This window comes from Clytia hemisphaerica, unplaced genomic scaffold, assembly GCF_902728285.1.
Source record: "Clytia hemisphaerica strain Z4C2 unplaced genomic scaffold, Clytia hemisphaerica genome assembly, whole genome shotgun sequence".
NCBI lineage: Eukaryota > Metazoa > Cnidaria > Hydrozoa > Leptothecata > Clytiidae > Clytia > Clytia hemisphaerica.
The window spans coordinates 3289274-3306927 of NW_027103286.1; the positions used below are offsets into that span (position 1 = coordinate 3289274).

The window sequence follows — 17654 nt, forward strand, 5'->3', positions numbered from 1 at the left end:
AGAAACTTCGTGCTACTTCTACATGAAAAGTTTTCAAAATGGTAGGCCTAGGCGGTACAATTTTTTAAAATCTAAGACATCATCCACCATATCACATCATCCTGTCATCACTGCTGACTGCCATTTGGATCTAATTATATTGATTAAAATTCATCAGCTTTAACTCGAAAGAACATGCCACGAGATCGATCAAGATCACCACGAAGGAAAGGTAAATAAGGACCTTTAAAGAGCTCATTTTTAACCTAAAGTTTTCAGAGAAAAACCTTTGGCTTTACTTGACAGTTAGTGAGAGTACTTCGATTTGTGAAGCGTCTTTACGTGGCTTAGAACAAAGAAAATAGCAAAAGAAGAAAGGAATTACCCATAGGTAATATTACGGAAATAGACCTTTTTTTAAAGAGGCAACCCTGTTGAATAATTATGTAGTCCAGCATAAAAACAATGATACAGCCAGGCATAATTACTGTTTCATGCATATTATAATAATTATGCATGGCTATATCATTGTTTTTTTTGCTGGACTACATAATTATTCAACAGGGTGGCCTCATTAAAAAAAGGTCTATGGGAATCCTCATATCGAATACATACCGTGTGAAGTCGGTAACTTGCATCGGAGGGAAACTTGCATGCATTAGCAGCCATCAAATGACTGGATGCTCTACTCTACCATTTTGTTTTGATTTAACTTTGTATTTTAATGACCAGCCAGGTCATTCATTTGAGGGGTATGCATGTTAGCCTACACTGATGCAAGTTACCCGTTCTAGGGTAGAGCATCTTCTGAAAATTTCATAGACCTTTTCGCCTTTCCATCCGCCATATCGAATGGCATGCAAAAATTATGGTGGTCTAATTGCTGTGGTGAGATTTCATTGAAAAGTATGCAAAACCTATGCAAAAAGAAAGTATTATAAAACTTACATGCATAATTGGCATTATATATTAAAGTTAAATCTTGTAGAAGAAAGATTAAATTTGCTTCTCTCAAAAACTAAAAATGATTATAGTCCCTCATATCACAAGCACTTCAAAAAAACATAAAAACATTAGACATATCTCAAGTTGAAAAATCACCAGCGAAAATAATCCTTATTCGGCTGACAGTAAATTATAGACCTTTTTTCAAAGAGGACGTCCTATTGAATAATTTTGTAGTCCAGCCATAAAAACAATGATAGAGCCATACATAATTACTGTATCATGCATAATGTAATAATTATGCATGGTTTTATCATTGTTTTTCTGCTGGACTACATAATTATTCAACAGGGTGGCCTCTTTGAAAAAAGGTCTATTCTATCTATATCTATCTATATATTTCAGTAGTTAACAACATAAATGTTTGTTCTCCCTACATATAAAAGCATTAACAAAGATAAGATAAATTAAATTGGTTTAATAATAAAAAATGTTTGTATGTTTATTCAATAATAAATATGTTAAAAATTCTAAAAAAAATCTAAGTATGTTTGGTTGAGGACAAAGCCTAGGTTATCGAGATTAAGAGTAACGAGCATAAGGCTAAACAAAATGTTCTGAGAATGCCAAGATACGTGGAGGCAAAGTAGTAATGAGAAGTTTGAGCCTGCTCAGGCTTAAGTCATGAGTAGTAATTAATAATATTGACGTTCTAGGCAAACTAAAATGGTGTAAAGTTAAATCAAAAGTTAAATTAAAAGTTAAAAATTTAATTAAATTAAATTTTAAAATAAACCAGTATTGTGCTAAAAAGATTAATAAACTAACTAGAAATAAAGAGACATAGCTAAAGTAAAAATATTTTTGGTAAGTAGGCAAGTGACGTCAAAACAAAATTGCTTCAAAGATGATTAAGTGAGTAGAGTGCAAAGATATATGAATTGGATAAAATAGGTTAGGGCAGGGCAATCCGATGATTAAGTGAAGTATGGGAATGTATGGGAATAGAACCGCCAAATGATCAAATCACAACATCTGAATCCTCTGATTTACAGCAGCATTTACTAACGTGTTCCGCTTGACCTTGTATATTCAAACAAGGGGTTTTAATATTTTCTTGCACATGAAAGAATGTGTGACGTCATAATTACTGCGTGTTTTGAAAGTTTGATGTGTGTACTCCGTCTTTGTGGAATTTTTTAATGGCATGAAAACAGAATGTGCTGGGTCTTTAAGAACAAATTTCTAAAGGGCTTTTGTTGTGTTGTTCTGTAAATATTTCTTTTTGGATTAAGAAATTCCATCTTTTATTGTTCTAACAATTATAATTAGATGCTTTGTTGTCTTTTTAATCTTTGTGTAAACTTGCATATATGTTTTGCATATTTTCCAACTAAATCCAACTAAAAAAGCAGTTTTCGTTCCTGTATTTTTGCATACAATTTAAGATGGCGGATGGAAAGGCGAAAAGGTTTTCTTCCCCATAAATGTGAAAATGAAAAACAAAGAAGCTTTCGTTTTCTGATTGTCTTTTTAATCTGCCATGAAGTGTTATAAAATTCCTTAATATAGAAAGACACATTCTCCTACAAACAGGCTTAAAAAAAAAAAACTATGTCACACAACCACTGAGCGCTGACTTTTAGTTTTATGATTTGTTTTCACTCGTTTGGTTTCCGTAATAAAAAGAAACTATTGTGAACTTTGAATATCATGAATTCCATATGTGACTAACGGACATTTCCACTGTTTAGCAGGCTAGAAGTCAAGCTTGAAAATAGGAATAAAACTTCTTTTGGTGTGGTAACTATCAGTGGGGGTCAAAGTTTCAAGAACCATATAAAACTTTTTCTCTTGACTTTCACTTGGTCAGAAATTGCAATTAATAGGCCCGTGACTAACGGACACAAAAATTAACATCTAAAATGGGACACTTTTACAATCAGCTGTAAAGTGCTGTTCCTAAAGCTACAGTTTTGGTTTTTTGCTTAAATTCACTAGAGGAAAGGTTGAATTTTATGTTTCAAAATTAATTTTGAAAAAAAATTGTCAAAGTAAGAAAATATGACAAAAATTGGGCAAAAAATGCTGTGACTAACGGACATTTAAAAACGTGACTAACGGACAAAACGGTTTTTTAATGATTCTGACGAGGCAATCCAACCATTCCTATATTTGGTGCTTTAGGGGTGAAATGTTATATCAATAGAATGAAAAAAGCCTAAAAGAATAGAAGAAATCTCATTTTTCTCTGTGTGGTACCGTTCCTGTCAAGTTCATAGATCCCGAAAATTTGAAAATTTTGAAATATGAAGATCTGTTGAGTTTTTATGGGTGTTTTTTGCACTGCATTGTTTCTTTGTTGAATCAGGACAAAGACAGACAAATAGGGTAAGGGTATTTTATTTATTTACTTTGGAAAAGGATTATTCTCCCTATTATGACAACTAGTCCGTTAGTCACGAAAATGTAAAATGCACACACAAAGAAAAGATTGACCATTTAACATATATCTATGGGTAAAATGGGTAAATATAGTCACAATAGCTTAAATAAGAACAAAATACATGGTTTTTTTAGCGAGTGCCGTCTATTATACTCTCCGAACTCTGAATTTTAAATCTATTTCGTGACTAACGGACAATTGCCATGTTTACTAACAGAAAACAACTTTTAGTTAAAAAATACTTCATTTTTGGTAAGTTTAGCCTCAATTTGTTTGCAATAAGGTGTTAGAAACCAACCATTTTCAAAAAGTGATCTTATGAAAATTTCATCTCAGGTAGAATGAGTTTCGTGACTAACGGACACTTTTTGATGAGCCTCTTGTGAGCTACCCACTCAACCTTTAGGGCTAAAATTTTGCACTTATTTTATGGTCATAGTACTTCTGTTTTTAAGACAAAAATAAAATAAACATGCAGCTTCCCTTGCCTTTCATTGGAACTTTTCTTCTTATCAGTGTGACTAACGGACAGTCGGGTAGGCATGCATAACAATCAGAAAAAAACAAATAGGAGTTAAGCAAAGGAGATTTTGATTATTGATATGTTTTCTATAATGGTTATCAGTACTCTATCACAGATTTATGTACTGATACAATCATATTTGGATAAAAAAAGTTTCTGGCAAAGTTCTTGGTTTTTTCAAGCAATTTTGCATTTTTTTGTATTAAAGGCTTCACCCCAGCACAGAAGCGTGAAAAATCAACTTTAAAGAAAGATTTTCTGGATTCTCACACTTCAACATATTTATATTCAAGAGAAAATGAAAACTTGTGTTATTTCTGAATTTGAAATTTTGACCTAGATGTTAATTTTCTCATGGAATTCATGATATGCTTATTAAAATCAAGGTACTTCCACTAACTGCTTGACATCTTGACTTGGTGGGGGAATCTGGGGAATGTCAGGGGGACACAACAACTAGGCTGCCGAGGTATCTCTGGCTTAGTTTTTGTTTTTTATGCTTGATTTTCAATACTGTATATCATAATTTTTTTTATTGGATTTTTTAATTATTCAACATGACATTGTGATTATAGGAAAAGGTCTGATGTTGGAGATTTTATCATCATTATAGTGCAAAAATGAACTTTATGTTGCAAGAGTCAGCATTTTTAATAGGTTGCTGGTCAACATATGTACCGTGAAATTGGGTAACTTGGATCAGTGGAGGCTAACGCAACATGCATAGTCCTCAATTGAATGACCTGGCTGGTATGGATATTAAAATGCAAAGTTAAATCTAATCAAATTCTCCTTATCATGAAAGTGATGGTATGCATAATTATGTTTAAATATCATTATTAGATTTGAGATTACATGTCCAGCAGCCATCAGCAGTTAGTCACACTAGCGTCCCACCAAAATGTGTATCGAAGATTAATGTTGCAAAAGCGCTTTATCGTTTACTTCACTAGCAACCAAAAGAATGCGCCGCAAAACTTTTAAAGGGATTTATGAAAAAATGAATAGGCGATATTTTATGAAATTAATGTTTTTTTTTTAATATGAGAAATTACCTAAATTTTGAGCCCTAGATGAAAAAGTTTGACCCAAGCCAACCTCAAAAACAAATTTGAAGAACAACTTCCCAAGAAAAAGATCAACGAAGGAGAAGACACCCGCACCTATCCGCGTACCGACAGTATTTTCGGAAACTTTGCCAGACTTCAAGCACTGACCCATTTACATGTGCAAAGTTATTTTTACTTTAGTGCGTGCAAGGCCTAACGAATCAAAGCACTATCTCGGGAATTGAAATTTGCTGCTTTGGTTGGTGGTCAGGCATTTTATGGCTATGCAAATTTCCCTCCACTGATGCAAGTTACCCGACTTCACGGTACTATTGAGTTAGACTTGCCAACTTGAGATGTTCATTTTGATGTAGGATAAAAATTTGGAACCTAATTTTATCAGAAATCTTAACTCGATTTTTCAATTTTCCAAAATCGAAAATTGGTTAATTTTTTTCTGAAAATAAAAAAATTGGGCATTTTTACCAGAAAATTAGTGAAATATTTTTTGGGACATAAGCAGACATAAGGGGAAATTTTTTCCAAATATATAATAGAAAACCGTAGAAAATTTTCCAAATTATATCAGAATAATTCTCCTTTACATGACATGAACCCCCCCAGCCCGCAGGGGGGGGGGCTACAACCAAAATCTTCCTGAAAAAGGCTGGGGGCTGGATTTTTTTTTAATTTCAGGGGGTACCTATGATCTCTGGGGGTATCTAACTTTTATGCGGTAAGGTCTGGGGGCTTGGGAACTATATTTTATCTTGCTTTTATCTAACTATCATTATTCTTTTTAATTGCAAAAATATACAATTTTTTCATTTCTTGACATATACTCAAGTCACAGGGGGTACCAATCACAGGGGGTACCTACTAACGTCTGTCGTTTGGGGGTACCTAAAATTCAGGGGGTACCTATTTTCTTAGGGGGTACCTAAACCCCTGGTCCATGCCATGCTTTAGGCGAACATGATGGTTAATTGGGTAACTAATTACATAAGAACATCAAAATTTTTGAAGCCTTTGAGTGTTCTTAACTTTTCGGGTCTTAAAAAATGTTCTCATTTTCTTCATTTTGTGACCTTTTTTACTCATTTTCCTTAAAAAATCGAGTGTTTTTGAGTCCACAAAAGTACAAAATGTTCTTCACTTGCTCTTAGCATTTTGGCCATCAAAGGCTTATGTTCTTATATAATTTGTTTTTATATAAAAAAACTTGTACTCCACACTCCAGTGGATGCAAGTAAAACAAGCGGGAAATTAGATATTATCTATAAAAAAGTTTTGTTCAAATTGCCTTGCTAACATTCTCCCGAATTAGCATGCGATAACACTGCCTGCCCAACGTCCTATAAAGTATTAGCTCTAGAATTAGGGTTCTATTTCCATAATACAGAGTAGATAATTTCCGGCCTGAATGGATGGAGTAGTTTAATATGCAGAATATGTGTCAAACTAGGACTATTACAGTAGGGAAACATTTCCAAAAATTGAAATCAGGGTAACAGAGATTCTGGGGAAACTTTTTCTCTTCATTTCAAAATGGCTTACACACTCGGATGGAAATCACTGTTGACAACTTTGATTTGAATTTTTCAAATGCTTTGTTCATTTTCTCGCCAGAATCGCTTTAAAATCATAATTTCATGACAAATTTACAACTCGTCTTCTTTGCTCAAACTAAAATAACTCCTCTTGAACACATTATTATATATCTTAGCTGGAAAGACTCAACTTTTTGAACACTGAAAACTAGAAATTTCCATAAACGTCTGTCATTTCATTTGTGAGATGTATCCTGATGGGGAGACATGTAAAGACGATAATTTGTCAGATTGTGACCAAACAAAGGAAATTATGAAAATTATTCTAGGCAAGAATTTTCTTATTTTCACCAAATTTGCACAGCTTTTATCAGGGTGTCTACGGGCCCTTGAATACCTTGAAAATGAACCACCCAACCTTAAAAACCTTGAAAACTATCAATTTTCTGGAAAAACCTTGAAAACCTTGAAAAATCGTTAAAAACCTTAAAAAGCACTTCTTCCTATTCATCCTTTTTATCATACAATATTTTCAATAGGGCAGTGGCTGAGTCTTTTTTTTCTCTAGAATTGTGAATTGAGGTATCTCCATCCCTCTACTGGCCTTTCAATGAACTAGGTTTTTTCATTTCTTTCCTTTTTAGCAAAAATATCCTACGTCTCCATAAAATTGCCTTTTGTGATTGATGGGTTGAAGCCATTGCATAAAGGAGGCCAGACTGAAATTTCTATAGGATTTCCTAAGGGGGTATCTCAATTTTCAAATGTATTTCCTAAGGGGGTTACCACCTAGGTGTTCTCTCAATGTATCACAAGATTTCCAGCACAACTACATAACCAAAGACAAATGGAATTTCTAATGCACTAATTTTGCACTAATTTTTTGCCTGACCAGTTTTTCTTTTCACCCTGTACTGTATGGCTGATATGTCTAAAAGATGTAAAAGCTATTTTTATATCTATTTGCCTTGGAATATTTCTTTTTCACGATGTCTGCTAGTAGTAAGATACAAAACTATCTGTCAACTGAATATCAAAAAACCTTGAAAAAGGCCAAAATTTTTGCCAAAAAACCTTGAAAAACCACTTAAAAATGACCAAAAAAACCTTGAAAACCTTGAAAATCCCGAAAAAAAATCCGTAGACACTCTGATTATCAACACAAAAAACTGTTGCAGACAGGACAAAAGCTTGCAGACTAAGCAGGATTGTCTTATAATAAAGGTGTTTTGCTCAACTGATCAACTGATCTTTTAATGGAAATTGTATTTGATGCAGCATTTTGCAGATCTGGCTGTAAATTGAGCAAGATTTTTGAATCGCTATATTCAATTAATTTTTGATTCAGAAAAAGCTGGAGTGAAGAAAAAGCGTTCAAAAGTTGATGTCTCATCTGACCTTGGCGAGAATGAGGAGAGTGATCAAAGGTATGTCTTTAAGTCTCTTAAGTATGTTATAATCATGGATACGTGAAATAACACTTTTCATATTATACAAAAGCTCTACCTAATGTGTTGAGCAATATGACAACATTATGTTTTTTTTAATTATACTATAATAAATTACAAATTTAAATTCTAATGAAAGATTCCAAAATTATTTTTATTTTGTTTATTTTCTTAGTGTCAATACTGGAGAGGGGGAGGAAGTTGAACTTCAAGTGGAAAAAGGATCTGATGGCAAATTCCATTGCCCCATGTGTTCAAATGTATATCGAAAAAGAAAGATACTCAAAACTCATTTGATGAAAGTTCATTCTATTAATGCGAAATTCACAAACTTTTTTCGGATATGTACTTATCCTGGATGCAACCTATCATTTTGGAAGAAACAAGAATTTTGTGATCATCTCAGAGATGCACACAATGAGGATATTGATGAGATTGATGTTTTTACTGAAGAAATTCATGCTTCCAGTAATCAATAGTAAGTTATTATTCCTAAAGTTAAGCTTGACATATAAAAGTTGACGAACTTTGAATTATTAAAAACTAAACTAAGAAATTAGAAGATTTGATATCAGAAATAATATTCATTTCGTAAGGTAATGAAATAAAAAGATCATCAATAGAAAAGAGTTTTGTTAAGTACTAAATCAATATTTTCGTTTTAGTATAAATGGGATGCCAGTTGAAGTTGACATCGAAAAAGGAGCAGATGATCGATTTCATTGTCCAATGTGTACTTGTAGCTACACCAAACGAACCAGGCTGCGACTACATCTCAACAAATTTCACGGGCTTTTATTAAGTGACAATCATTTTTCGCAAGCATGTAATTTTCCTGGTTGTAAGGAAAAGTTTTTCAAGAAAAACCTTATGATTGAGCACCAAAAGAATGCTCATAATATTGAATTTGATGAAAGGAACTTTCAATTCCAATCATTGGAAGAGTTTTACAATTGGAAAGAGCATGAAGAATCATCTAACTACTTCTACTTTAAAAAATCTGACAATAAAGACAAAAATTCGTTTTTGTATTTTGTTTGCCATTACAGTAGTAGACGTGATTTACGCAAAGACCAACCCGTATGTCCTGCCCTCATCAAAGTGGCAAAGAATGGAAGCAATTTCGATGTTTATTATATAGCCAATCACAATCATATGGTTAGCCTGGGAGACATGTCTCACCAGAGAGTCAAGTTTGCAAAGATTGACTATGATCGATGGTTAGTTCAATCTATGAATCTCCATGACACAATATACTCTGTTAAAAAGATGAAGGATAAGTGTAGCTGTGAGGAAGAAAAAATCGGAGAAGATGGTCTTTGCAGTCATATCTATATTTGTGATTGCCCAAGTGAACTCTCTATTTGTAGACATGTTGGAAAAATCATTGTAAAGCGTTCGAAAAAACAGAAAATAGTCAACGAGGAAATAGCTCGTCAAGAAATTTTACAAGTGTCCCAACATATGATCACTTCTGAAGAAAGGGAAGAAGCAAGTACTGTTCAGAATCAAGAAGAGCTTTTAATGAAACAACAATTTGTCGCATTATTAGATCATATGAAATCGTACACTGACTGTCCAGCATTCACCAAAGACAAAGTAGAAGCAATGATTCATAAACTAAACACTCTGAAACAAGAAATGGACGGAGAACTCTCTATTGCATATCCTTGCCCTGTTTTTTGGCCATCTTCGACGGTAGAATAATTTTTCTGAATTTTATGGTCATGAAATGTTAAACTATGATACTTTGAATAAAACCAGTTGGATTATGATTTTTTATATTATTTTTAAGATTTTAATTTTGTTAAACTAAGATATATTATAATATTTAGATAGCCTTATTATTGTGCTTTCGATAGTTTTAATGAGAGTTCTAAACGCAAGAAGTTTAACTATATGACGAATTCTTCTATTCTTTATTTTCCTTGGAATTTTTGCAATTGATTTGTTAATTTCCACGAAGGAAGTATATTGAATTTTTCCAGGGCGTATTTTATTAAATTGTTGAGAGAATGGTCTGAACATTGCCTTTGCATTGTAAGAAAATTTTCAAAGAATATTTAGCTTTTAAGATTTATTCGGAAATACTAAACCCAATTACAGTTTCAAGTTTCTTAAAATCCAAAGTTTGACTTATTTTGGTTGTATGAAGTTTGATTGTTCTTACCTGTATTGCACCATCATCTCTGAGAGAATTTAATCAAATAAAATCTACATCAACCACTGAGTAAGGTTTTTGTCGGTTGGAATTTTTTCCAGCAAAAATTATACATTTTGTTTTTGATTCAGAGGAGGAAATTGCTGAAGAAGAACAAGATATCATTGTTATCATGGAAATAGAAAATGAAGAATTACAAACCAAAGAAAATGCTGAATCAGCAAAGTAAGAACTTATCATTTCATTTTTAGAAATAAAGAAATGCATGTATATTGTACGATGGCTCTGAAAGCGGTTTTATTCTCTTTTTCAAAATTTCTCCGTTCCTTTTAATGAAAAGGAGAAGTGAAATATGAAAGGTGAACTTTTTTCTCCTTTTAACACAAAAGGTGAACTTTTTTCTCCTTTTAACACAAAAAGGTGAACTTTTTTCTCCTTTTAACACAAAAGGTGAATTTTTTTCACTTCACCTTTTGACAAAATGGAAATAGGAATTCTAAGGGAATGCACACGTGTGTGGACAATCATTCGTGTTAAATATGTACAGTACTAGCTAATAGCCAGGCCATGACTTGATGATAACCTTTATTAGATTTCCCAGAAACAAAACGAGGGGGGAAAAATGAAGTAAAGCCGAATGATAGAAGTGAATCTCCTATGTAGAATTTGAAGCAAATTGTTTTCTACATAAGTTGCGCGGCCCGCATGGTTTTTGTATACAAACGCCAGATTAAAGATGGTCCGAAGACAACGGGAAATATTAAACTTTTCCTCATCAACTCACGATTAAGGTTCAGGTTAAAATCATGAAATTCAAGGTTAAAATGCATGACGACTAGTCTAAAAATCCAAATCCAGGCGATAAAAAAATTCACCTTTTGACAAAAGGTGAAAAAAATTCTCCTTTTGACAAAAGGTGAAAATAATTCTCCTTTTGACAAAAGGTGAAAAAAGTTCTCCTTTTGACAAAAGGTGAAAATAATTCTCCTTTTGACAAAAGGTGAAAAAAGTTCTCCTTTTGACAAAAGGTGAAAGAAATTCTCCTTTTGAAATTCACTTCTCCTTTTGTTAAACAATAGAACCTATTGTTTGTTTTAAAAGGAAAAGAGAATTTGAAATGGAGAGGAAATTCTCCCTCAGAGCCATCGTAATATTGTCCCGATTTTCTTTCTTTTATCATCCTAGCTTAATAATGTTGCACAATCTCTCTAAGCTAATAAATTTTCTCTTTAGTACGGAAAATGGAGAGAGTACGATCAATGTGGAGCAAGGAGTTGACAACAAGTACCATTGTTCACAATGCCCCAAAATGTATACAAGAAACCATAGGCTGAAACTTCATGTTCAGCAAGCACATGGGTTGCCAAGCACCAAAGATCGTCACAAACAAGCTTGCGATGAACCTGGTTGTCAACATACATTTTATAAGAGGAAGGATCTGGTTCAACATCAAAAGATTGCTCATAAAATTGAGTTTGATGAAAGAAACTTTCAATTTGATACCATGGAAGATTTTTATCATTGGAAAGAACAGGAGGAAATTTCGAATCATGTTTATTTTACTAAACAAGGTAGCAAAAAGAAGGGAACAACCACCTACCTTTTCTGTCAATTTGATGGCCATATTCACTCGCACAAAAAGAAAGGAGAGCCTCACCGAAAGACTGATCGCAGACAGACTTACGGCGTACTAAAAACAGGGTTGATATGTCCAGCTAGAATAATAGTTACAGAGAAAGCCACTACTGTCGAGGTTGAATATATTGCAACACACAATCATGACGTGAAGCTTGAAGATACGAAACATCAGTCCCTTAAAATCGGCAAAAATGTGAGCAATGAATGGTTTGTGCATTCTTTGAACTTGCCAGGAGTTTCTTATACAGTCAAAAAGATTGTCGACGATTGTCTTTGCGAAGAAGAAAGAACGGAGAACGACCTGTAGCCATTTGTACACATGCAACTGCTCATGCCCGCTCCCTATTTGCAAACATGTGTTCAAAGTTAATTTCTCTTATAAAAGACCTAAAAGGAAGTCGAAAAAGCAATCGCAAATTGTCGAGGACAACTTTCAAGAAGAAGAAGATCTTATAGATTACGATACAAAAGAGCAATATTTGAATATGTTGGAACATTTCAAGAAATACGCGGAGAATCCCTCTTTTACGGATGAAATGATGGAACTGCTAACTCAAGAATTGAATGAAATAAGACTTAAAACTGAAGCGCTGCTTTCTACTTCCACCTAAAATTTCTTTGTCAAAATATTTTGTTGACCAGTGTTGACATAAAATTAGTTATTTTTCCATTTTGCTTTGTATATTTCGCATTTTACTATTTTTGTTTCTCGATATCCTATAATAGTAATTGGATCATGTTTGTTTTTGTCTATTCAAGTTAGCTGGTTTGACCATCATCTTGTGGTTGGGAAAACCTGAGAGGTCAGCTTCTGCATCGAAAACCTGGGAAGTTTGTTAGTTTTTGAAATACTCTTTCAAAAGAGGGATTAAGGAATTTATAATAACACAATAGCTCTTGATAAGGAGGTTTGTTTTCAAAGTAACGTCTTGTCGGCAGCTTTTCATCATGTGTTTATTGAAATTGAGTACTGATTAAAGATTTCAGTTTACTTTAGCTTCACAAACATCAGGTTGTCACTTCTATGCAGGCCTTTACTAACCAGTCAATAGAATTTTAAATAAAAAAAATGATTGTTTTATTTATTAACAGAGCGGAAACGATCAAAGAGTCGTGAAAAGAAACTTGACAAATTTGGAAGAGATGGTAAGAAAATTATCCCTGCTCTACTTTGCTTATTTTCAGGTCAACTGAACACACTGAATTAAACATTTCGAAATCTTTGAGTATGAGAGCTAAGCTAAATTGGTATGCTTCTTAGTGGGTTAAAGATGGAAGCCAGTATCAAGTGTCGTTAATGATGGTGGAAAGTTAATCCCCAAGTAGACTTAGAATTATTCTTTTAAAAAGCAGTAAATTTTAGTCTTTTTACCATCACGAATCAGAACCAAGCTAATGATGACACTTGATGCTGTAAAAGGGAACATTTTACTTTATTTGCTCAACCAAACGTGGGATTATTTGGCAAACTTAATTATGGAATTGTTGTCATTATTATTAGCTGCTTAATTTGAATGGAATTTGAATGGACTTAAGAACAGACTTAGGAACAGTGAAAAATGCTTTTTGTCACTCGTAGTCTGAGCTTTTTTTCTTGATTTATAGTGAGCAGTCGACCATCGGATCGTTACGGAGGCAGTGCAAGTGGAGGAAGCACTCGTTACGAACCCACTTCTTCATCGACTTCCATATCTTCCTCATCGAGACGAAGGGAGGAATCGAGTCGTGAACATCGAGAATATCGAAGAGAGGACGAAAAACGTCCTTCTGATCGATACAGTAATAATTATAATCAACAGTAAGTGATTGTATGTTTGTGTTCTTTCTTAAAGTCTGTGAATCTCTGTTACTTCAGTCTTTTTTCTGTAGATTTATCTTTTCGTTCATGCTACTATTTTGCTGTCCTAGTTCTAGCTCTTTCATTTAAAAATGGTGGAAAGCTTAGCGAGTAACTATACAACAATTTTACTTTCAGACCGCCACCCCCTCCTCCGCCAACACAAGATTATTACAGCGGCGGCGGCGCTGGAGGTGGTGGATATCCGCCACAAAACACTAACAGTTCTCGTGGCGGAGGGAATAACCAATCATACAATAATTCACGTGGTGGAGGGTACAATGAATACGGTGGAGGTTACCAAGACAACCATGGAGGAGGCGCAGGCGCACAAAATGCATATTACCAAGAACAACAGCCTGAAGAAAGCCAAGGTATTAATATTCTTGTTTAATTACAGTGATTATATTCTTCTGATATTTCACCTTAATCTATCTCTGGGTACCGGTTGTTATACTTCGCCTTTAGAATACGATCCTTATTTTACCATTAGTTAGATTTTTGAACGCATTTTTTGTCTAATAGAAGTTCCTCCTGTGTTTGAAATTTTGACAAATCTCAGTTAGTACTACTTAATAAAACTTGACTTCAAATTCTCGTGACGACAATTCACAGTCAGATTGAAGTTTATACCTACTGATCATATAATAGTCAAGCTGTGTAAAGGATAAACCATCTAGAGTGATTTATACCAATACGCTGTAGAAAAATGCCAGATAACAAACATTTTATCGAACAAGAAAAAATTAGTGTTCTGCTTTTTAAAAAACGATTTTGAATTCCGAGGACTTTGAACACTTGATTTAAATATGCACATTACGAGACTCTTACGTAAATGAAGCTCTGTATATTCCTCGACCACTCAACATATTATGTTGCTATGAAATTTTTTGGAAACTCTAATCTCCAAATTTTCTTTTCAGAAGAAGAAGTTGACGAAGAGACGCGTAAGATGCAACAATTGATGGGCATCGGTGGATTCGAAACGACCAAGGTACCTTTTTTCCTTCGTTCCCAACAAGATTGGTGACCTTCTTTTTCGTCTTATGGAAAGGGTAACTCTGAGTGGATTGATATTATTTGTAAATGATGTTATTGATAGCAAGCGCGGGAAAAATTAGCCGGCTTACAGCCGTTATTGGGTGTATAGAGAAACATTAACGAGCTCCATCACTGAGCTCACGGGGCTGTTTTCAATTTTATCCTGCTCCCAAATTATTCCTTGTGTATACGATAGGATCGTCTTCATCTTAACAATTTTCTTTTGTTTAGAACAAGAAAGTATCAGACAATGTTGGTGGATACGCGAAAATCAATAGAACACAAAAATATAGGTGAGTTTTCATTCATGTGGTTTGCATGAATGAAATCAACAGCCTAAATTCAAAATTAACTGGTTTTATATAAACTAATTTCAGAAGCTGTTCTAATCGACAAATTTCTTTTGTAAAAAGGGGAGGTTTGTAAAATCGTGCGAACTTTTTAGTCAAAGCACTTGCTATACATAGGGAGAGGTTAGAATGGCGTAGTATTAGTAACTAACCGTCCGATCGATTGCATCATCTAAATTTCTTTTTTGTTTCAGACAATACATGAATCGGAGGGGAGGCTTCAATCGACCCTTGGATTGGGTTCAATAAAGAGGAGAAAAGACTGTTTCGTTTATTTCGTGGAATTCATTTACGCGTAAAGTTTTTCCACTGAGCTTCAACTTCTCAATGACGATAGGAGAGGGTCAAGAAAATGTTGCAACGAGAATTTGCGTTCAAAGATGTTACGATAAAAAAGTGAACTCCTTTCTAGAAAGATGACAAAAAAAATTATACCAGCATTGGGTTTGTGTACAGCGTATACAGTTAAATGAACAATAAATGGATATAACCGCTTATAACGGAAAGATGTTTTAAATAAAGATACGTAAATCGGAAGAATTATAAATTTTTTCATTTTAATACAATATTTACAACGAGCCATACATTTGACACAAATGCTACTGCTTACAAAAGATTTTTTTACAAAAAAGCACCCCCTTCTCTCAGACCCGGTAGGATTTTTCTAGCCAGTGGGGATAAAAATAACGAATTGAATCTCGATGAGGATTGGCATTCCAATTGTTTTTATGGCTGGGGATTTCAACTCTTTTGTTTTCAAGTCAGAAAATTCAGTGGGGATGGAAAAAATAGTAAATATTTTGCAGTGAGGATTGGTTTATTTGATTATTTTCAACGGGGACAAAAATTGGAGGGAAATTTTCCACCGGGGATGATATTCTGGCCGACTTTCCAGTGGGATGCAATCCCAGTAGGTCTGTGAGAAGGGGGTGTCAAAAATATACTCCTAAGATAGAAATGTACATTAGGCCAGATTTCTAGATTCTAGATTTGCGGATGTCAAGAATAAAGAGACATGAAGAGCTTTAACCCAAATAATGGTTTTCCCATGTTAAATAGCAGAAAACTTATTTCCAGCTCCGATACGAGAAACATTTACTTTATATAACAACTTTTACATAGTAAAACTTTTACATAGTAAAAAAAAGCAACTACCACACTACTTATTTACATTTCACACTCTAGTATTTTCATTTTTAGTTTTGCTCATTCTTCACAACTCGATAGCGTGTAATGTTTCAATGTCTTCAATTTCAGAATTTCACTTACAGTATTTCGTGATAATTTACACCGCACATGGATACTCTCCAAACTCTCACATTCCTTAACAACGCGCAATACGGCATCGTCAAGTTCGGCATTTGGTGATGACGTCACTTCTAAAACACGCAAAGTTTGTTTGTAGATCATGGAGGCGAGATTTATATGTTCGTTGACTGTGGCTTGAAAGTATAGCTTTAAGCTGGATACGGGCACTTCCGGTAACATAATACGGAAGGTGGATTGTAGCGGATAAGTTGGATCGAAATGTAGCTCGATTCGTAGATCAGGGATGGCTTGACGTATCGAATTCCAATCGTCGCCACTCAAACATTTAAAGAATTTATCCGCGCGTTTAAAAGTGAGCGAAAGGAATTTCAATTTGGTTGTTTCGGAGATCTGTTTCAGAGCTTCTCCTTCAAAGCACGAGTATGGGATATGTAAAGTGTTCAGGTTAGATGCTTTCGAAACGAATTTAGCGATACACTTAGCAGAGATCCGACCCATAAGGATTTTGTTTTGGATGTTCAATTGTTCTAAGCTATCTGCGTGGTTTTGAGTAATGATGTTTAGCAAGTCATCATCAAACGCTACTGGGAACTTCGATAGGTCGATTTGTTTCAACGGTTGTTTGAAAGATGGATGAAGGAAAAAATTCTTCAATGTGCCCAGTAAGAGGTGCCCAGAATAAAATAAAGGATTCTCTTCACAAAATTCGAGCGTGAAATTTTCCAGTCTCAGAGTTGGCTGTCCAACTAAAGCTTCCAAAAAGGCACAAGTATTCGTTCGGTTATTCTTAGCGCTCTGATGACATTTGATGTGTAGGTTTTTGAAGTATTTCCCATAATGCTTTGCGACAAGTTCTAATTTAGCATCTCTTTCTTCTTTGAAAATCACAATGACGTCATTCCACAGGTGTCCCACACAAAGCGAGCGGTACCAACGCCGACATGCGGACGCTGCTTGATAGCGGTCAACCAAATCTAAACCGGTTAAAATTTCAACGCAAATTTCTTCCGGAAGTAATTGCCAATCGTGTTGCATGCTTGATAGATTGTACATTTTTAAAGTTTTCAAATGTTATTGAGTTGTATAAGTAATTTACGTTTTTTGTTATCTTAATCTATTTTGCTGGTTCTCTCTCAACTCATGACTGTCACATGTTTCTTCTTTAAATTCAAATCAAAGTTAATCGCCTTAAGTCGTCATTTGATTTCTCAAATTGAGCTGTGTTTTGATCTTATGTTTTTAGCAGTCAATAAGGCTATAATTGTATCCATGTCACCATGTCAAACAAAATATAGTATCTACAATAATCCTAAATATATTCCCATCTCAATGGAAACCTTTCTTCCTATAGAAAATCAAAAATAGGAAAATTCTTTTTCTTGTTCATTTATTAAATATTTTATGTTTTGATACTTTCG

At 34.1% G+C, this 17654-nt stretch overlaps 2 protein-coding genes across 4 annotated transcripts; one reads left to right on the forward strand and one right to left on the reverse strand.

Moving 5' to 3' along the window:
- The first annotated feature begins 20 nt into the window (after nt 1–20).
- Nucleotides 21–15996, forward strand: LOC136807416 (U4/U6.U5 small nuclear ribonucleoprotein 27 kDa protein-like). 3 transcript variants are annotated; one of them, XM_067064019.1, is made up of 7 exons: nt 44–211; nt 12832–12885; nt 13345–13537; nt 13715–13950; nt 14500–14570; nt 14849–14910; nt 15162–15996. In XM_067064019.1, the coding sequence occupies exons 1-7, from the start codon at nt 175–177 to the stop codon at nt 15214–15216; spliced, it is 708 nt and encodes a 235-aa protein (XP_066920120.1). In that variant the 5' UTR covers nt 44–174; the 3' UTR covers nt 15217–15996. The 3 variants fall into 3 exon arrangements, with proteins under 3 accessions (XP_066920104.1, XP_066920120.1, XP_066920112.1); XM_067064003.1 differs by lacking the exons at nt 12832–12885; nt 13345–13537; nt 13715–13950; ... (1 more) ...; nt 14849–14910; nt 15162–15996 and adding exons at nt 7841–7919; nt 8116–8418; nt 8606–9843 and having other exon boundaries at nt 21–211; XM_067064011.1 differs by lacking the exons at nt 12832–12885; nt 13345–13537; nt 13715–13950; ... (1 more) ...; nt 14849–14910; nt 15162–15996 and adding exons at nt 10233–10326; nt 11335–12122 and having other exon boundaries at nt 87–211.
- A 51-nt stretch (nt 15997–16047) lies between these two features.
- LOC136807437 (F-box/LRR-repeat protein 8-like) lies at nt 16048–17389 on the reverse strand. The gene has a single exon (XM_067064027.1). It carries the CDS (start codon nt 17287–17289, stop codon nt 16174–16176), a length of 1116 nt encoding a protein of 371 aa, XP_066920128.1. The 5' UTR covers nt 17290–17389; the 3' UTR covers nt 16048–16173.
- Nucleotides 17390–17654: the final 265 nt, after the last annotated feature.